This window comes from Balaenoptera acutorostrata, chromosome 17 (genome assembly GCF_949987535.1).
Source record: "Balaenoptera acutorostrata chromosome 17, mBalAcu1.1, whole genome shotgun sequence".
NCBI classification, from domain to species: Eukaryota; Metazoa; Chordata; class Mammalia; order Artiodactyla; family Balaenopteridae; genus Balaenoptera; species Balaenoptera acutorostrata.
Window position 1 is genome coordinate 46019028 of NC_080080.1, and position 21938 is coordinate 46040965.

Consider the following 21938-nt stretch of genomic DNA (forward strand, 5'->3'; position numbering starts at 1 on the left):
TCAGCTGATAGTCTTTTGGGGATTCCCTTGTATGATATTTATTGCTTTTCCCTTGTTGCTTTTAATATTTTCTCTTTATCTGTAACTTTTATCAGTTCAGTTATTATGTGTCTTGGTGTGTTCCTCCTTGGGTTAATCCTGTATGGGACTCTCTGTGGTTTTATGGACTTGGGTTCCTGTTTCCTGTCCCATGTTAGGGAAGTTTTCAGCTATTATCTCATCAAATATTTTCTCAGGCCCATTGTCTCTGTCTTCTCCTTCTGGGACCTCAATATTGCAAGTGTTGGTACATTTGATGTTGCCCCAGAGATCTCTTAAACTGTCTTTATTTCTTTTCATTCTATTTTCTTTATTCTGTTCCACAGCAGTGATTTCCACCATTCTGTCTTCCAGCTCACTTGTCTGTTCTTCTGCCTCATTTATTCTGCTATTGATTCTTTCTAGTGTGTTTTTCATTTTTGATTTCTTCAACTCTGTTTGGTTGTTCTTTATATTTTCTAACTCTTTGTTAAAAAGTTCTTGTAAGTTCTTGCTTGAGCATCCATTCTTTTCCTGAGTTCTTGGATCATCTTTACTATCATTACTCTGAACTCTTTCTTGGGTAGCTCTAAAGATAGTTTGCCTATCTCTACTTCACTTAGTTGTTCTTCTGGGGTTTTATCTTGTTCCTTTGTCTGGAACATATTCCTCTGTCTTCTCATTTTGTCTAAAATTCTATTTGTATTTTTATGTATGTGGAAGGTTATTTATGTTTCTCAACCTTGGAGAAGTGGCCATCTGTAGGGGATTTCCTGTGTGTCCCAGTAGTACAGTCCCCTCTCATCACCGAGGGCCAGGGACCAGCTGGTCCCAGGGTAGATTCTGACCTGTGTTTGTAGACTCAGTTCCACTGGCTGCTGGATTGTGGTTTCTTGCTTCTGGTGTCTGCCTCCTTGTGGGTGAGGCTGGTCTAGAGGCTTATGCAGGCTTCCTGGTGGGTGGGGCCAGTGCCTGCCCACTGGTGGGTGGAGCTGGGTCTTGGCTTTCTGATGGGTAGGGCCGTATCAAGGGGTGTGTCTAGAGGCAGCTGTGTGCTCAGGAATTCTTTAGGCAGCCTGTTTGCTGATGGGTGAAGCTGTGTTCCCACCCTGTTTGGCCTGAGACATCCCAACACTGGAGCCTACAGGCTGTTGGGTGGGACCAGGACTTGATGCCAAAATGTTGGCCTCTAGGAGAGCTCACGCCAATGAAATGTCCCCTGGTAACACTGTCACCAGTGTTGTTGTCCCCAGAGTGAGCCACAGCCACCCTCCCACCTCCCCAGAATACCCTTCAAGACCAGCAGGTGGGTCTGCCCCAGGCTACTATGAAGTCATTGCTTTTACCCTGGCTACCAGTGCACACAGGACCTTGTATGCACCCTCTAAGAGTGGAGTCTCTGTTTCTGAGTCTCCAAAGTCTCTGCAGGAGTCCTATGGAGCTCCTGCAATCAAGTCCTGCTGGCCTTCAAAGCCAAATGGTCTGAGGTCTCCTCCTCCAATGCCAGACCCCTAGGCTGTGGAGCCTGATGTGGGGCTTAGAACTCTCACTCCTATGGGAGAACTTCTGTGATATAATCGTTCTCCAGTTTGTGGGCCGCACACCTGGGGGGGTATGGAATTTGATTATATCAGGAGTGCACCCCTTCTACTGTCTTATTTTGGTTCTTCTTCTGTCTTTGGATGTAAAATATCTTTTTTAGTAGGTTCCAGTCTTCTTAATCAATGGTTGTTCAGCAGTTAGTTGTGATTTTGGTTTGCTCACGAGAAGTAAGCTGAAGGCCCTTCTACTCTGCCATCTTGGACAGGAATTGAAAAATTCTGCAGTTTTGCATGACACATACTGTTGGTTATGCAGTTAAGCACACAAGCCCTGGAGTCAGACTGCTGGGATTCAGATTCAGATTCTTTCCTTTAACCTCTATGTGATTGACAGCTAATGTCTCTATTTTCATGGAATTTATACCTCCTCTTTCACCCTTAGTCTAGCTTCAGGGACTGTGTGCAGAGGACTTGCACCTAATGAGTTAGATTAGTTTGGATTAGAGTTCCCAGCTCAGAGCTGCTCCTGATATCTGGAATTTGCGTGCTGGGCCATTGGCAGTTCACCCTGCAATTTTATTTTATGGAGATGGCTCCTTTCTTTAAACTTCATAAACTAACCTTTGCTAGCTTTGAACTTTTCTTCTACAGTTTTGTCACCTCTTAGCCTTCATAGAATTGAATAGAGTTAGGGTCTTGCTCTGGATTAGGCTTTGGCTTAAGGGAATGTTGTATCTGGTTTGATCGTCTATCCAGACCACTAAAACTTTCTCCATATCTGCAATATGACCGTTTTGCTTTCTTATCATTTGTATGTTTACTGGAGTAGCGCTTCTGGTTTCCTTTGAGAACTTTTCCTTTGCATTTACAACTTGGCTATTTTGTGCAAGAGGCTTAGCTTTTGGCCTGTCTTAGCTTTGGACAAGCCTTCCTCACTAAGTTTAATCATTTCTAGCTTTTGATTTAAAACGAGAGATGTGTGAATCTTCCTTTCACTTCAATACTTAGAGGCCATTGTAGGGTTATTAACTGGCCTAATTTCAATATTGTTGTGTCTCAGGGAATAGGGAGACCCAAGGAGAGGGAGAGAGAAGGGGTCAGTAGGTGGAGCAGTCGGAACAGATACAACATTCATCGATTAAGTTTGCTGTCTTATATGGGCAAAATTTGTGGCACTCCAAAACAATCACAGTACTAACATCAAAGATCACTGATCACAGATCAACATAACAAATATTATAATAATGAAGAAGATTCCAAAATTGTGAGAGTTACCAAAATTGTGACACAGAGACACAAGGTGAGCAAATGCTATTTGAAAAATGATGCTGATAGACTTGCTTGATGCAAGATTGCCACAAACCTTCAATTTGTAAAATAGCACAGTATCTGCAAAGCACAATAAAGCACAGCACAGTAAAATGAGGTATGTCTGTATAAAAATAAATCTTGTCATTTGCCAAACACACATTTACTTAATGGTAAAATATGAATACGGAGAAATTAAGACAAATTCTGGTTCTTGATACTTTAGATTATATAGGAATACATTCTGGATGTTTGTGAATTTTAGATTGTCAGATTCTATTTATAATATAGTTTAATAAATTGCAGATAGCTTATGGCTAACTTATATATATTTCTACCAAAGTTATTTACTTAAAATTCTTAAATCTTAAAAAAAAAATATGTTGCAGACTTACAGAAAGTTAGAAAAATAATAGTACATAGTATAGAGAATTCCCATGTGGGCCCCTCACCCACACTCCACAAACATTGACATTTTGCCAAAGTAGCTTTCTCTCTCTAAATAAATAAATATTTTTTTCAGAACCTTTTAAGGTAATTGTGGACATGGTGCTCTTCTACCCCTAAACATTTTAGTGTAAATTTCCTAAAATTTAGTGTAAACTTTCCAAAAAAAAAAAAAAAAAGGACATTCACTTATACAATCACAGTACAGTTATCAAATTCAGGAAATTAACATTGATACAATAGTGTTATTTAATCTTTTGACTTAATTCATGTTTGCCCAATTGTTCCATTAAAAAAAAAAAATCTGGTCCAGAAGTCAATTAAGAATTACATGTTGCATTTGATTATCATGTTTCTTTAATCTGCCTAAATCTGAAATTTAGTCTTTGTCTTCTATTGCCTTGACAGTTTTGAAGAGTACAGGTAAGATATTTTGTAGACTGTTCCTCATTTGGGTTTGTCTGATGTTATCTTGTGATTAAATTCAGGTTATACATTTTGGCAAGCATGCCACAGGAGTGGTGTTCTATTCCTCTCAGTGCATCAGAGCTTATTTGCTTTAACAAGCTTAAGTCCTAGTAATGAGAGGAGTGTTTTCTTTGGTGTTATTTATTCTAGCTTTTAAATTTATTGTAAAGTTAAAGAAAAAGGAAATGCTAGCATTAGGAACTATAATAAGTTTTTTTTTAAGCTAAAAGATGCCATAAAATTAATCACTTGTGTTCTAGTGAGTAAAGTTTAAGAAAAATTCAGATTTCTGATATACTCCTCTTTCCCTACTATTCTTTTTGAGCTTGCTTTTCTCAGACATGTGCAAGAACCCTCAGTGAATGTTTGCCCCTGGCCAGGCAGATAAATGACCTTGTCTTGTGAACTTTAAATGGAAAACAACTCCAGGCCAATACAAACTAATTTTGAAATATGCCCTTCATAATTAAATCTCTACAGTCCCCCAAATTTTATAGAGTGTTTACCAACATTTGAGCTATTTAAAATCACCTATGATTCATCATTAATTATTAGAGAATGGCAAATCTAAACTACAATGAGGTACCACCTCACACCGGTCAGGATGGTCGTCATTAAAAAGTCTACAAATAATAAATGCTAGAGAGAGTGTGGAGGAAAAGGAACCCTCCTACACTGTTGGTGGGAACGTAATATGGTGCAGCCACTATGGAAAACAGTATGGAGGTTCCCCAAAAAACTAAAAACAGAGTTACCATATGATTCAGCAATCCTACTCTTGGGCATGTACCCAGACAAGACTTTAGTTCGAAAAGGTACGCGCACCTCTATGTTCATAGCAGCACTATTTACAATAGCCAAGACATGGAAACAACCTAAGTGTCCATTGACAGATGAATGGATAAAGAAAATGTGGTATATATATATTATATATATATGTATGTATGTATAATATATATATATATATATATATATATATATATATATATGTATATACAATGGAATAATACTCAGCCATTGAAAAGAATGAAATAATGCCATTTGTAGCAATATGGATGCAACTAGAGATTATCATACTAAGTGAAGTAAGTCAGAAAGAGAAAGACAAATACCATATGCTATCACTTATATGTGGAATCTAAAATATGATACTATCTATGAAACAGAAACAGACTCACAGACATAGAGAACAGACCTGTGGCTGCCAAGGGGCAGAGGGATTGGTGAGGGAAGGATTGGGAGGTTGGGACTAGCAGATGCAAACTATTATATATAGGATGGATAAGCAACAAGGTCTTATTTTATAGCACAGGGAACTATATTCAATATCCTGTGATAAACCATAATGGAAAAGAATATGAAAAAGAATATGTATATGTATAACCGAGTCATTTGCTGTACAGCAGAAATTAACACGGCATTGTAAATCAACAATACTTCAATAAAATTTAAAAAATCACTTACGATGCACTTTTCCTTAATGTGTACTTTGGTAGCACTATGGGGAGCCTTAGATTTTAAGAATCATTTACATTTTATATACAAACAAGTTTTGGCAATCTGTACTTTGGTTAATTTGCTGTGTTTATATTTTCTTCTCTTATCTAGCCAATCAAAAACCCCCCAACAGGGAAGAAGTATGTTAGATGCCCTTGTAATTGTCTCCTCATTTGTAAGGACACATCACGGCGAATAGGATGTCCAAGACCCAACTGGTAAGACATAAAGATTCATTCATTCTTTCATTTGTTCATTCAACAAGTACTTATTAAAGATTCATTATGTGGCAGGTTCTGTTCTAAACAGTCTTTCTCCTCAAAGTAATTATACGAACTACAGTATTTTTATCTTTGTTACAGGAATAATACTGCTTAGTTTGAAATTAATGGTTAGTTGTTTGTTTGTTTGGTTTTTTTATTTGCTGTTATTTTTATTTCCAGCTTATAGATGAGAAATCTGAAGCTCTGAGAGAGAAAATAAATAGTTCAAATCAGTGCTTTTCACACTTTTTAAACTTTTGGCTCTGATGCCAAGTGTAAAATACATTTTATTTTACAACCGAAAATTCATATGTATTCATATACATACATACATACATACACACACTCATATATTTGAAACAAAAGTTTCACAAAGGAAATTTACTTTTGCTATATGCAGTGCACTCAGATTTTTTCGTATTTTACTTACTCTGTTTCTGTCTATTTATCTTTTTTTTCTTTCTTTCTTTTTTAAACATATTTATTGGAGTATAATTGCTTTACAATGGTGTGTTAGTTTCTGCTTTATAACAAAGTGAATCAGCTATACATATACATATATTCCCATATCTCTTCCCTCTTGCTTCTGCCTCCCTCCCACACTCCCTATTCCACCCCTCTAGGTGGTCACAAAGCACCGAGCTGATCTCCCTGTGCTATGCGGCTGCTTCCCACTAGCCATCTATTTTACATTTGGTAGTGTATATATGTCCATGCCACTCTCTCACTTTCTCCCAGCTTACCCTTCCCCCTCCCTGTGTCCTCAAGTCCATTCTCTAGTACGTCTGCGTCTATTCCTGTCTTGCCCCTAGGTTCTTCATGACCTTTTTTTTTTTTTTTTTTAAGATTCCGTATATATGTGTTAGCATACAGTATTTGTTTTTCTCTTTCTGACTTAACTTCAATCTGTATGACAGACTCTAGGTCCATCCACCTCATTACAAATAACTCAATTTCGTTTCTTTTTATGGCTGAGCAATATTCCATTGAATATATGTGCCACATCTTCTTTACCCATTCATCTGTTGATGGACACTTAGGTTGCTTCCATGTCCTGGCTATTGTAAATACAGCTGCAATGAACATTGTGGTACATGTCTCTTTTTGAATTATGGTTTTCTCAGGGTATATGTCCAGTAGGGGGATTGCTGGGTCATATGGTAGTTCTATTTTTAGTTTTTTAAGGAACCTCCATACTGTTCTCCATAGTGGCTGTATCAATTTACATTCCCACCAACAGTATAAGAGGGTTGCCTTTTCTCCACACCCTCTCCAGCATTTATTGTTTGTAGATTTTTTGATGATGGCTATTCTGTCCGGTGTGAGATGATATCTCATTGTAGTTTTGATTTGTATTTCTCTAATGATTAATGATCTTGAGCATTCTTTCATGTGTTTGTTGGCAATCTGTATGTCTTTGGAGAAATGTCTGTTTAGGTCTTCTGCCCATTTTTAGATTGGGTTGTTTGTTTTTTTGATAATGAGCTGCTTGTAAATTTTGGAGATTAATCCTTTGTCAGTTGCTTCATTTGCAAATATTTTCTCCCATTCTGAGGGTTGTCTTTTGGTCTTGTTTATGGTTTCCTTTGCTGTGCAAAAGCTTTTAAGTTTCATTAGGTCCCATTTGTTTATTTTTGTTTTAATTTCCATTTCTCTAGGAGGTGGGTCAAAAAGGATCTTGCTGTGATTTATATCATAGAGTGTTCTGCCTGTGTTTTCCTCTAAGAGTTTGATAGTGTCTGGCCTTACATTTAGGTCTTTCATCCATTTTGAGTTTATTTTTGTGTATGGTGTTAGGGAGTGTTCTAATTTCATTCTTTTACATGTAGCTGTCCAGTTTTCCCAGCACCACTTATTGAAGAGGCTGTCTTTTCTCCATTGTATATTCTTGCCTCCTTTATCAAAGATAAGGTGACCATATGTGCATGGGTATATCTCTGGGCTTTCAATCCTGTTCCATTGACCTATGTTTCTGTTTTTGTGCCAGTACCATACTGTCTTGATTACTGTAGCTTTGTAGTGTAGCCCAAAGTCCGGGAGCCTGATTCCTCCAGCTCCGTTTTTCTTTCTCAAGATTGTTTTGTGTATTCGGGGTCTTTTGTGTTTCCATACAAATTGTGAAATTTTTTTCTTCCAGTTCTGTGAAAAATGCCATTGGTAGTTTGATAGGGATTGCATTGAATCTGTAGATTGCTTTGGGTAATAGAGTCATTTTCACAATGTTGATTCTTCCAATCCAAAAACATGGTATATCTCTCCATCTATTTGTATCATCTTTAATTTCTTTCATCAGTGTTTTATAATTTTCTGCATACAGGTGTTTTGTATCCTTAGGTAGGTTTATTCCTAGGTATTTTATTCTTTGTGTTGCAGTGGTAAATGGGAGTGTTTTCTTAGTTTCACTTTCAGATTTTTCATCATTAGTGTAGAGGAATGAAAGAGATTTCTGTGCATTAATTTTGTATCCTGCTACTTTACCAAATTCATTGATCAGCTCTAGTAGTTTTCTGGTAGCATCTTTAGGATTCTTTATGTATAGTATCATGTCATCTGCACACAGTGACAGTTTTACTTCTTCTTTTCCAATTTGGATTCCTTTTATTTCTTTTTCTTCTCTGATTGCTGTCACTAAAACTTCCAAAACTATGTTGAATAATAGAGGTGAGAGTGGGCAACCTTGTCTTATTCCTGATCTTAGTGGAAATGGTTTCAGTTTTTCACCATTGAGGATGATGTTGGCTGTGGGTTTGTCATATATGGCCTTTATTATGTTGCAGTAAGTTCCCTCTATGCCTACTTTCTGGAGGGTTTTTATCATAAATGGGTGTTGAATTTTGTCAAAAGCTTTCTCTGCATCGATTGAAATTATCATATGGTTTTTCTCCTTCAATTTGTTAATATTGTGTATCACATTGATTGATTTGCATATATTGAAGAATCCTTGAATTCCTGGGATAAACCCCACTGAATCATGGTGTATGATCCTTTTAATGTGGTGCTGGATTCTGTTTGCTAGTATTTTGTTGAGGATTTTTGCATCTATGTTCATCAGTGATATTGGCCTCTAGTTTTCTTTCTTTGTGACATCTTTGTCTGGTTTTGTTATCAGGGTGGTAGTGGCCTCATACAATGAGTTTGGGAGTGTTCCTTCCTCTGCTATATTTTGGAAAAGTTTGAGAAAGACAGGTGTTAACTCTTCTCTAAATCTTTGATAGAATTCACCTTTGAAGGCATCTGGTCCTGGACTTTTGTTTATTGGAAGATTTTTAATCACAGTTTCAATTCAGTGCTTATGATTGGTCTGTTCATATTTTCTATTTCTTCCTGGTTCAGCCTCAGAAGGTTGTGTGTTTGTAAGAATTTGTCCATTTCTTCCAGGTTGTCCATTTTATTGGCATATAGTTGCTTGTAATAATCTCTCATGATCCTTTGTATTTCTACTGTGTCAGTTGTTACTTCTCCTTTTTGATTTCTAATTCTATTGATTTGCGTCTTCTCTCTTTTTTTTTTTTTTTTGATGTGTCTGACTAATGGTTTATCAATTTTGTTTATCTTGTCAAAGAACCAGCTTTTAGTTTTATTGATCTTTGCTATCATTTCCTTCATTTCTTTTTCATTTATTTCTGATCTGATCTATGTCGTTTCTTTCCTTCTGCTAACTTTTGGGTTTTTTTGTTCTTCTTTCTCTAATTGTTTTAGGTGTAAGGTTAGGTTGTGTATTTGAGATGTTTCTTGTTTCTTAAGGTAGGATTGTATTGCTATAAACTTTCCTCTTAGAACTGCTTTTGCTCCATCCCATAGGTTTTGGCTTGTCGTGTTTTCATTGTCATTTGTTTCTAGGTATTTTTGATCTCCTCTTTGATTTCTTCAGTGATCTTTTGGTTATGAAGTAGTGTATTGCTTAGCCTCCATGTGTGTGTATTTTTTACAGATTTTTTCCTGTAATTGATATCTAGTCTCATAGTGATGTGGTCAGAAAAGAAACTTGATACGATTTCAATTTTCTTAAATTTACCAAACGTTGATTTGTGATGCAAGATATGATCTATCCTGGAGAATGTTGCATGAGCACTTGAGAAGAAAGTGTATTCTGTTGTTTTTGGATGGAATGTCCTAAAAGTATCAATTAAGTCCATCTTGTTTTATGTGTCATTTAAAGCTCGTGTTTCCTTATTTATTTTGATTTTGGATAATCTGTCCAATGGTGAAAGTGGGGTGTTACAGTCCCCTACTATATTGTGTTACTGTTTATTTCCCCTTCTACAGATGTTAGCATTTGCCTTATGTATTGAGGTGCTCCTATCTTGGGTGCATAAATATTTACAATTGTGATATCTTCTTCTTGTATTGATCTTTGATCATTATGTAGTGTTCTTCTATGTCTCTTGTAATAGTCTTTATTTTAAAGTCTATTTTGTCTGATATGAGAATTGCTACTCCAGCTTTGTTTTGATTTCCATTTGCATGGAATATCTTTGTCCATCCCCTCACCTTCAGTCTGTATGTGTCCTTAAGTCTGAATTGGGTCTCTTGTAGACAGCATATATATGGGTCTTATTTTTTTATCTATTCATCCAGTCTATGTCTCTTGGTGGGAGCATTTAATACATTTACATTTAAGGTAATTATCGATATGTATGTTCCTATTACCATTTTCTTAATTGTTTTGAGTTTGCTAGTGTAGGTCTTATCCTTCTCTTGTGTTTCTTGCCTAGAGAAGTTCTTTAGCATTTGTTGTGAAGCTGGTTTGGTGGTGCTGAATTCTCTTAGCTTTTGCTTGTTTGTAAAGATTTTAATTTCTCCATCAAATCTGAATGAGATCCTTACTGTGTAGAATAATCTTAGTTGTACATTTTTCCCTTTCATCACTTTAAATATGTCTTGTCACTCCCTTCTGGCTTGCAGAGTTTCTGCTGAAAGATCAGCTGTTAACCTTATGGGGATTCCCTTGTATGTTATTTGTTGTTTTTCCTTTGTTGCTTTTAATCTTTTTTGTTTGTATTTAATTTTTGATTGTTTGACTAATATGTGTCTTGGCATCTTTCTCCTTGGATTTATCCTGTATGGTATTCTCTGTGCTTCCAGGACTTGATTAACTATTTCCTTTCCCATATTAGGGAAGTTTTCAACTATAATCTCTTCAAATATTTTCTCAGTCCCTTTCTTCTTCTCTTCTTCTTCTGGGACCCCTATAATTCGAATGTTGTTGCATTTAATGTTTTCCCAGAGGTCTCTGAGACTGTCCTCTATTCTTTCCCTTATTTTTTCTTTATTCTGCTCTGCAGTAGTTATTTCCACTATTTTTTCTTCCAGGTCACTTATCCGTTCTTCTGCCTCAGTTATTCTGCTATTGATCCCTTCTAGAGAATTTTTTTGTTTCATTTATTGTGTTGTTCATCATTGTTTGTTTGGTCTTTAGTTCTTCTAGGTCCTTGTTAAATGCTTCTTGCATTTTGTCTATTCTATTTCCAAGATTTTAGATCATCTTTACTATCATTATTCTGAATTCTTTTTCAGGTAGACTGCCTATTTCCTCTTCATTTGTTAGGTCTGGTGGGTTTGTACCTTGCTCTTTCATCTACTCTCTGTTTCCCTGTCTTCTCATTTTGCTTAAGTTACTGTGTTTGGGGTCTCCTTTTTGCAGGCTGCAGGTTCATAGTTCCCGTTGTTTTTGGTGTCTGCCCCAAGTGGCTAAGGTTGGTTCAGTGTGTTGTGTAGGCTTCCTGGTGGAGGGGACTAGCACCTGTGTTCTGGTGGATGAGGCTGGATCTTGTCTTTCTGGTGGGCAGGTCCACATCTGGTGGTGTGTTTTGGGGTGTCTGTGACCTTATTATGATTTTTGGCAGCCTCTCTGCTCATAGGTGGGGTTGTGTTCCTATCTTGCTATTTGTTTGGCATAAGGTGTCCAGCACTGTAGCTTGCTGGTCGTTTAGTGGAGCTGGGTCTTGGCATTGAGATGGAGATCCGTAGGAGATTTTCCCCGTTTGATATTACTTGGAGCTGGGTGGTCTCTGGTGGACCAATGTCCTGAACTTGGCTCTCCCAACTCAGAGGCACTGCCCCAATGCCTGGCCAGAGCACCAAGAGCCTGTTATCCACACAGCTCATAATAAAAGGGAGAAAGAAAGAAAGAAAAAGGTCGAATAAAATGAAATAAAATAAAATAAAGTTATTAAAATTTAAAAAATATTTTAAAAATTTAAAAAGTAATAAAAAATAAAGAAGGAAGAGAGCAACCAAACCAAAAAACAAATCCACCAATGATAACAATCGCTAAAAACTACACTAAAAAAAGAAAAGAAAAAAAAAAAGAAAAATGGAGAGACAGAACCCTAGGACTTATGATAAAAGCAGAGCTATACAGACAAAATCACTCACAGAAGCATACACATACAGACTCACAAGAAGTGAAAAATGGAAAAAAAAAAAATATATATATATATATCGTTTCTCCCAATGTCCACCTCCTCAATTTGGTGTGATTCATTGTCTATTCAGGTATTCCACAGATGCAGGGTACATCAAGTTGACTGTCGAGATTTAATTTGCTGCTCCTGATGCTGCTGGGAGAGATTTCCCTTTCTCTTCTTTGTTTGCACAGCTACTGGTCTTCAGCTTCTGAGTGTAGGTAACCTGAGGGCATTTATTCTTCGCTCAGACAGGATGGTGTTAAAGGAGCAGCTGATTCAGGGGCTCTGGCTCACTCAGGCCAGGGGAGGGAGGGGTATGGAATGCGGGGTGAGCCTTTGGCGGCAGAGGCCGGCATGATGTTGCAATAGCCTGAGGTATGCCGTGTGTTCTCCCGGGGAAGTTGTCCCTGAAGCACAGGACCCTGGCAGTGGTGGGCTGCACAGGCTCCCAGGAGGGGAGGTGTAGATAGTGACCTGTGCTTGCACACAGGCTTCTTGGTGGATGCAGCAGTAGCCTTAGTGTCTCATGCCCGTCTCTGGGGTTTGCGCTGATAGCCGTGACTCACGCTCGTCTCTGGAGCTCCTTTAAGTGTCGCTCTTAATCCCTTCTCCTTGTGCACCACAAAACAAAGAGGCAAGAAAAAGTCTCTTGCCTCTTCAGTAGCTCCAGACCTTTTCCCAGACTCCCTCCTGGCTAGCTGTGGCACACTAGCCCCCTTCAGGCTGTGTTCATGCAGCCAACCCCAGTCCTCTTCCTGGGATCCAACCGAAGCTGGTGAGTGCTGGTCGGCATCAGTCCTCTGTGTGGAAATCTCTCCACTTTGCCCTCTGAACCTCTGTTGCTGTGCTCTCCTCCATGTCTCTGAAGCTCCCCCCTCCGCCACCCACAGTCTCCATCCACGAAGGGTCTTCCTAGTGTGTGGAAACCTTTCCTCCTTTACAGCTCTCTCCCACTGGTGCAGGTCCTGTCCCTATTCTTTTGTCTCTGTTTTTTCTTTTTGCTTTTGCCCTACCCAGGTATGTGGGGAGTTTCTTGCGTTTTGGGATGTCTGAGGTCTTCTGCCAGCGTTCAGTACGTGCTCTGTAGGGGTTGTTCCACATGTAGATGTATTTCTGATGTATTTGCGGGGAGGAAGGTGATCTCTACGTCTTGCTCTTCCGCCATCTTGAATCCCCTCTGGTTACAGTTATTTGTAAACTAATATTCTTGAATAAGCAATGAAAGTTTTCCTGAGGTTACATAACTACTTAATAGATTGTAATAAATCAGTGACTCATTGTGTTTTATTAAAAATAACCAATTAGTTTATCTTTGACATATTTCATCTTAAGTTGGAAGTGTTTTAGTAATCATTGTATACTTTAAATTGTGTTATTACACTAGTCTTTGCTGAGTATAAGCTATGCAATAAATTCTGTAGTCATGTGCCTCTGCCAAATGACGTATGGAAGTGCCCAGATAGGAGTATATCAAAACCTTAACTGTGTTTTGTTTCTGTGTTTTCTGTCTTTTTGACTGTTATGTGAATCATTTGCAACCCCATCCGATGGTAACCTGGGAAACAGAAAGGAAAGGACCATACCATTGTCCTTTCTGTCCAACTCCAATTAAAGAGACATTAAGGATTACCAGCCTACCGAGAGAAATTTGGTTGTGACTCAGCACTTTGGTACATTCATGGCACACATATATCTGTTAATGTACAATATTTTAACTTATTTAGTCTTTTACTCAAGTTGTTTTCCTAGATAGGATAAGATAAGATAAGGAATGATAAGATTTGAACTTATAAGAACTTGGAAACAGTAGTTAAATGGTTCCCAAGGTGATTTGATTAGGTCCAATTCCAACTAATCTTTTTGCTTTTGAAATATTGACTATTGCTGTTTTCTGTGATTTTGGCTCTAAAGGCTGACATTTAATTCACTTAATTTATAAAACAATTATAACCTATTTTCAATGTTATATTCCATGTTTTTGGCCCCGCAGTGTAGGTTTTGCTCTCAGTCCATTTGTGGGATAATGCAGTTGTTTCCTTTCTGTTTCCACAGTAGACGCATAATTAACCTTGGCCCAGTAATGCTTATTTCTGAAGAACAGCCAGCTCAACCTGCATTGCCAGTCCAACCAGAAGGTACAAGAGTCGTGTGTGGGCACTGTGGAAACACGTTCTTGGTACGTAACAAGACATTTGTGACAGGGACATCAATCTGTAAATGCAGGTTTTGATCACACAGATTTGACCACTGCTCATAGTCTTATAGTTTTGTCCGAGTGCAAATTGATCAAAAGATTAAAATAGAGCCTTTTTTAGAAAGCCAGTTAATCAGAGCTGCAACTAGGATGTACTGCATTGTTTGTGAATTACATATAAGGTGCATCCCCTGACTGATTCATTTGCAAAAAGGGCCTCTCTGGGTACGCTAATAACAAACAAGAACCCTGTCCTCCAGGCAGAGCAACTTGGGTATCCTGGCTTAGTGAGCAACTGAATCTACCTCCTACCCTCATCTCCTCAGCAGAGCGCAAAATGCACACTCATGCAGTGGCCTTGTTTCATGGTTCTGGATTCAAGAAATATTCTCATTATAATTTATCAAATTTTTTCTGATTTTTATATATGAAACTTGGAGTAACGGGAATTAACTGTGGTATCTGTAATTAGATAAATTATTGGATAAAAAATATAGTATAAGTAGTTTGACATGAACAAAAGTTATAGGAGTTCTTGTTATACTACTTTTAACTTTAACCCTAAGCTTGATTTTTAAATGTTAATTTCATAATGACTTACCCCATCAGGAAGAATAAGAACAGGTTTTCTTTTGTTATTTAGCATCCAAAGGAGACAAAATATTTTTCTTAGAACCTAAGTACTAAAGGAATCTTCCAGAGTGTAAGCATGGGGAGAGCTGAGGTTGCAGTGGTTTATAAACAAGACCTGCTGTCACTAAAGGATGAATGAGCTTAAGAAAGTGTAGACTGTTTGCTCTTTTTCCCTTCTAATTTTTATTTTTGATAAAGTAATTCATGTATAATAATTTCAAATGTCAAATAGGACTGTAAAGCTTAAAGGGAAAATAGTGGTCATCTCTTTACCTAACACAACCCCAATTTTCATCCCCCAAATACTTTCAACTCTTTCAGCTGCTCTTCTGGTATGTACTTCCATGTGTTTAAATTGTTTGCTAATTTTTTTTTTTCTTTTTGATTAAGCAGTTTTAGATATTACCTATTACTTTGTAAAACGCAGGTTGAAGATTTAGCACTCTTACCACCCTGCCTGCTCTCATAGTCCTTTCTCCACTTTCATACTCCCAGTAGAGTTATAATATTTTATATGATTAATACTTAGTCTTTACATTTTTTATGATTAAGTAAATTATGTTCACAGCTGAGCCAAGTAATATGTTACATTCCTCTCCTGTATGGCTCTTAAATTTTTCTTGGATTTGTTAATAATTGCCCCTCCCCCTTTTAAATTTGTTTTAATTTTTTATGTACAAATCACTAGCTCTTCTCATATTCTTTCATAGAACTACAGAATTCCTGTCAATATAGTCAAATGGGTCAGGGAATCTATTATTTAGACTTCCTCCTACACAGCTGTCATCCTGTGACTTCCCTTCACCTTATCCTAGGAATTCCTATTACCTCTTTCCTGTGTTAGATCCTCTGCCATCCTTACAGTTCTTGGTTTATTATTTTATTTTGTTGGAGAACATCCTCTCTTAGCTTTCTGAGAAAAGATGCAGAGAAATAAATTTGAACCCTTTTACTTCTTAAACAGTTTTTAATCTAACCCTATTTTCACGTTATAATTTGTTCAGATGTAGAATTATAGGTTGCCAATTCTTTCCTCAGAAATTTGAGGACTTTGCTCCACTGTTGATGTGAAGATCAACTGCTGTTGTGGCTCCTGACCCTTTCCATGTGACCTATTTTTCTCTCTTTATTTTCTCTTATTTTCCTCTTTCTTCTTTCATTTCTCCAAGGTTCTGAAATAGTATTAGAATGTGCCTTAGGGAGGATCTTTTTGACCTCATTGTCTGGGTACTCAGTGAATCCTTTTATAGTCCACTCCATTTTCTTTCTTCCATCTTTCTACAACCCCTGAGATTAGATCACCTGAATTGACATACACACTCTCTCTCTTTCTCTCTCATTTTTTTTAAACATATTTTTCAGTTTTGGCTTTTTCTTTTGCTTACAGGGAAATTTCCTCATCTATATTTTCTAAAATTAATTAAAATTTTAAATTTCAGATGATCTAAATTAATTTTTCATTTCTAAGAGTTGTCCTGTGTTCTCTGATTAATTTTTCTTTTTTCTAAATCACATTCTCTTTTTTTTTTTAAAGGAACTCCTTTATTTACTTACTTATTTATTATTTATTTATTTATTTATTTTTGGCTGTGTTGGGTCTTCATTTCTGTGTGAGGGCTTTCTCTAGTTGTGGGAAGTGGGGGCCACTCTTCATTGCGGTGCACGGGCCTCTCACTATATCGGCCTTTCTTGTGGATCACAGGCTCCAGATGCGCAGGCTCAGTAATTGTGGCTCACGGGCCTAGTTGCTCCGTGGCATGTGGGATCTTCCCAGACCAGGGCTCGAACCCATGTCCCCTACATTGGCAGGCAGATTCTCAACCACTGCACCACCAGGGAAGCCCACATTCTCTTCTTTATGGCATCTTTCTGAAGCTATTAATTATATGTTTTCTTAGGTATTATTCTTCTTTATGCCTTGTCTCTATTTTCTCTCCATTGTTTCTATTTGTTTTTCTTTTCTGATAGAGGTTTTAATGAGAAGCTCATTTATATATGAGAGCAAGTTACTGATTGGAATCTCTAAGTATGCAGCAGGGGCTAAACATTTTCTCCTTCCTTCCTTCCTTCCTTCCTCCCTCCCTCCCTTCCCTCCCTCCCTCCCTTTTTCCTTTCTTCTTCTCTCTCCTCCTCCTCCTCATCTTTCTTCTTTCTCTTCTCATTTTTCTCTTTTCTTGAAGAACTGCCAACTATTAGTATCAATAAGTCTTTTTTTTTTTAGGGCAAGTTTCTCTGGGGAATAATCCTCTGACCTCTTGTAAGAGGTATATCTGGGAGACAGCATTCTAGGAGCTAAGAAAGGATAATAGGGATGAAGGTCTCATCTACTGTTCAGACTGTAGACTTATTTAACTCCTTTGTTTTTAGAATGGTGTTTTATTCTTGCCTTCTCCTGTGCCTGGTGTTCCTAAGTTCACAGTCCTTCTAGTTCAGTTTCTTTGAGAGAATAAATCACTCTTCTCTTGCTTGTGTTGGGGAGGGAGGGATTTTTGGTTTTGTGATATGCAGGGAAAAGTCTAGAACTGATACTCCTGTTTTTATCACTACCCCTAACTCCCATCTTTGAAAGCACCTTGTAGTCCCAAGGTCTGAACTATTTTGTAGTTCTTCAGTTGAATCAGCCTGCTTTTCATTGGATATCTCTCTTTAGGCAATCAGGTTTCAGCATCCCTTTCAGTGTGTTACCAAGTCTCCATCAGCTTTCCATTGTCTGAAAATTCAAGGTCATTTCTCTTCAGATTCTATTTGTCCTTATGGTATTATACATTTGTAAATACAATTTACTGTCATTTTAGTCAGGTTTGGAAAAGGAAATAAAAATGCATGCATTTGTTCAATTTATTACATTTAACCAGACTTTCTATGATTTTTCTGATCTACTAGGATAAGATAAATCTTCTTCCTTGCATTTATATTTTATTGATTAAGTCAGTGACCAAGTACATCACTTAGGGGATATATTTGGTGTGGATAGTGAAAAGATGTCTTTTTTAAAAATTTCTTTTTAAAAATTCACTATTGAGAATTAGGTTTGGATCTGGGTCATGGCCATACTAAAGCCTGACTATGTGATGCTGGGCAAGTTATGTAACTTTGCCAAATTCTGGTTTCCTCATCTGAAAATGGGGAGAATATTTGCATCCTCACAAGATTTCTGAGAGCAGTAGTAAAGACATTTGTCCAAAATTTGTGACAGTAGAAGCTGGCCTTGTGGCTGACAGGGTCTTGGTGCACCAGCTGGGTGTCAGATCTGTGTCTCTGAGGTGGGAGAGCCACGTTCAGGACATTGGTCCACCAGAGACCTTCCAGTTCCGTGTAATATCAAATGGCAAGAACTCTCCCAGAGATCTCCATCTCAACACTAAGACCCAGCTGCACTCAACAACCAGCAAGCTATAGTGCTGGACGTCCTATGCCAAACAACTAGCAAGACAGGAACACAACCCCACCCATTAGCAGAGAGGCTGCCAAAAATCATAATAAGGTCACAGACACCCCAAAACACACCACAAGATGCGGTCCTGCCACCAGAAAGACAAGATCCAGCCTCATCCACCAGAACACAGGCACCAGTCCCCTCCACCAGGAAGCCTACAAAACCCACTGAACCAACCTTATCCACTGGAGGCTGACACCAAAAGCAACGGGAACTACAAACCTGCAGCCTGCAAAAAGGAGACCCCAAACACAGTAAGTTAAGCAAAATGAGAAGACAGAGGAAAACACAGCAGATGAAGGAGCAAGGTAAAAACCAACCAGACCAAACAAATGAAGAGGAAATATGTAGTCTACCTGAAAAAGAATTCAGAGTAAGGATAGTAAAGATGATCCAAAATCTTTGAAATAGAATGGAGAAAATACAAGAAACTGAGGCAGAAGAACGGATAAGTGACCTGGAAGATAAAATAGCGGAAATAACTACTACAGAGCAGAATAAAGAAAAAAAGAATGAAAAGAATTGAGGACAGTCTCAGAGACCTCTGGGACAACATTAAATGCACCAACATTCGAATTATAGGGGTCCCAGAAGAAGAAGAGAAAAAGAAAGGGACTGAGAAAATATTTGAAGAGATTATAGTTGAAAACTTCCTTAATATGGGAAATGAAATAGTCAATCAAGTCCAGGAAGAGCAGACAGTGCCATACAGGATAAATCCAAGGAGAAACATGCCAACACAAATATTAATCAAGCTATCAAAAATTAAATACAAAGAAAAAATATTAAAAGCAGCAAGGAAAAAACAACAAATGACATACAAGGGAATCCCATAAGGTTAACAGCTGATCTTTCAGCAGAAACTCTGCAAGCCACAAGGTTGTGGCAGGACATATTTAAAGTGATGAAAGGAGAATAAAATACCTAGGAATAAACCTACATAAGGAGACAAAAGACCTGTATGCAGAAAACTATAAGACACTGATGAAAGAAATTAAAGATGATACAAACAGATGGAGAGATATACCATATTCTTGGATTGGAAGAATCAACATTGTGAAAATGACTCTACCACCCAAAGCAATCTACAGATTCAATGCAATCCCTATCAAACTACCAATGGCATTTTTCACAGAACTAGAACAAAAAATTTCACAATTTGTATGGAAACACAAAAGACCCAGAATAGCCAAAGCAAACTTGAGAAAAACATGGAGCTGGAGGAATCAGACTCCTGGACTTCAGACTATACTAAAGCTACAGTAATCAAGACAGTATGGTACTGACACAAAAACAAAAATATAGATCAATGGAACAGGATAGAAAGCCCAGAGATATACCCACGCACATATGGTCACCTTATCTTTGATAAGGAGACAAGAATATACGATGGAGAAAAGATAGCCTCTTCAATAAGTGGTGCTGGGAAAAATGGACAGCTACATGGTAAGAGAATGAAATTAGACACTCCTTAACACCATACACAAAAATAAACTCATAATGGATTAAAGACCTAAATGTAAGGCCAGTCACTATAGAACTCTTACAGGAAAACACAGGCAGAACACTCTATGACATAAATCACAGCAAGGTCCTTTTTGACCCACCTCCTAGAGAAATGGAAATAAAAACAAAAATAAACAAATGGGACCTAATGAAACTTAAATGCTTTTGCACAGCAAAGGAAAACATAAACAAGGTGAAAAGACAACCCTCAGAATGGGAAAAATATTTACAAATGAAGCAATTGACAAAGGATTAATCTCCAAAATTTACAAGCAGCTCATGCAGCTCAATATCAAGAAAACAAACAACTCAATCCAAAAATGGGCAGAAGACCTAAACAGACATTTCTCCAAAGAAGACATACAGATGGCCAACAAACACATGATAGGATGCTCAACATCAGTAATCATTAGAGAAATGCAAATCAAAACTACAGTGAGGTATCACCTCACACCAATCAGAATGGCCATCATCAAAAAACCTAAAAACAATAAATGTTGGAGTGGGTGTGGAGAAAAGGGAACCCTCTTGCACTGTTGGTGGGAATGTAAATTGATACAGACACTATGGAGAAAAGTATAGAGGTTCCTTAAAAACCTAAAAATAGAACTACCATATGACCCAGCAATTCCACTACTGGGCATATACCCTGAGAAAACTATAATTCATAAAGTGTCATGTACCACAATGTTCATTGCAGCTCTATTTACAATAGCCAGGACATGGAAGCAACCTAAGTGTCGACAGATGAATGGATAAATAAGATGTGGCACATATATACAATGGAATATTACTCAGCCATAAAAAGAAATGAAATTGAGTTATTTGTAGTGAGGTGGATGGACCTAGAGTCTGTCATGCAGAGTGAAGTAAGTCAGAAAGAGAAAAACAAATACTGTATGCTAACACATATATATGGAATCTAAAAAAAAAAAAATTGATTGTGAAGAACCTAGGGGCAGGAGAGGAAGAAAGACACAGACGTAGAGAGTGGACTTGAGGACACAGGGAGTGGGAAGGGTAAGCTGGGACGAAGAGAGTGGCATGGACATATATACACTACCAAATGTAAAATAGATAGCTCGTGGAAAGCAGCCACATAGGACAGGGGGATTAGCTCAGTGCTTTGTGACCACCTAGAGGGGTGGGATAGAGAGGGTGGGAGGGAGACACAAGATGGAAGAGGTATGGGGATATATGTATATATATATAGCTAATTCACTTTGTTATAAAGCAGAAACTAAGACACCATTGTAAAGCAATTATACTCCAATAAAGGTGTTTAAAAATAAATAAATAAATAAAAGGAAAGTATTTAGATGTTAAAAAAAGAAAAAGAAATCACTATTGATTTACTATAGGATTACTCCCTCTGTATGTATTGATATATATGAAATTAATTGACTAATTTAAATATAAATAAAATATATTTACTCTCCTTTTCTTTCTTTTTTTTTTAAAGGAGAAGTCAATGCCTGGCTTCAAATCTTCAAAGGACAGGCTGACTCTCTTTTTTTTTAATGAGGATCTTGAATCAGATGTGTATGTTTGATTGATTGATTGATTGATTGATTTTGGCTGTGTTGGGTCTTCGTTTCTGTGCGAGGGCTTTCTCCAGTTGTGGCAAGCGGGGGCCACTCTTCATCGCGATGCGCGGGCCTCTCACCGTCGCGGCCTCTCTCATTGCGGAGCACAGGCTCCAGACGCGCAGGCTCAGCAGTTGTGGCTCACGGGCCCAGCCGCTCTTCGGCATGTGGGATCTTCCCAGGCCAGGGCTCGAACCCGTGTCCCCTGCATTAGCAGGCGGATTCTCAACCACTGCGCCACCAGGGAAGCCCTCCTTTTCTTTCTTATATGCAAGCATATTTAGTTTGAAATATCATTTAAAAAATCTTCAAAATAGATTTTTTCAGTTTACTTCAGTGAGTTCCCTTCCACAATTACCTTGCATTTGCATTTTTGCCCAGTTATGTTTTATATTCCAAATCCTTGGCATGGATAGTCCTTGTAAGACACATTATAAGTGAGCTGATTTCATTTTTTCAAAAATATATATTGAGCATGTACCAGATACTGGGCTACATGCTGGGGAAACAGGAAGTCCCTGCCCTCATGGGATTTTTCCAGTCTAATAGGAGAAAGACAATTAAAACAAGAATTATATGAAATCTAGTTAGGCTAAAGCAGAGAAATACAGAGTGTTCTTAGTGTACATAC

The 21938-nt window shown here is 37.8% G+C and overlaps 1 protein-coding gene across 1 annotated transcript in view; it reads left to right on the forward strand.

Annotated features, from left to right (window-relative positions):
- PIP4P2 (phosphatidylinositol-4,5-bisphosphate 4-phosphatase 2) overlaps positions 1–21938 on the forward strand; it is an 84124-nt gene that overhangs the window by 31992 nt on the left and 30194 nt on the right. Inside the window, exons 3-4 of the mRNA XM_007177493.2 lie at positions 5391–5497; positions 14005–14128. Of these exons, the coding sequence (XP_007177555.1) occupies positions 5391–5497; positions 14005–14128 (231 nt within the window). The remainder of the gene's footprint in view (positions 1–5390; positions 5498–14004; positions 14129–21938) is intronic.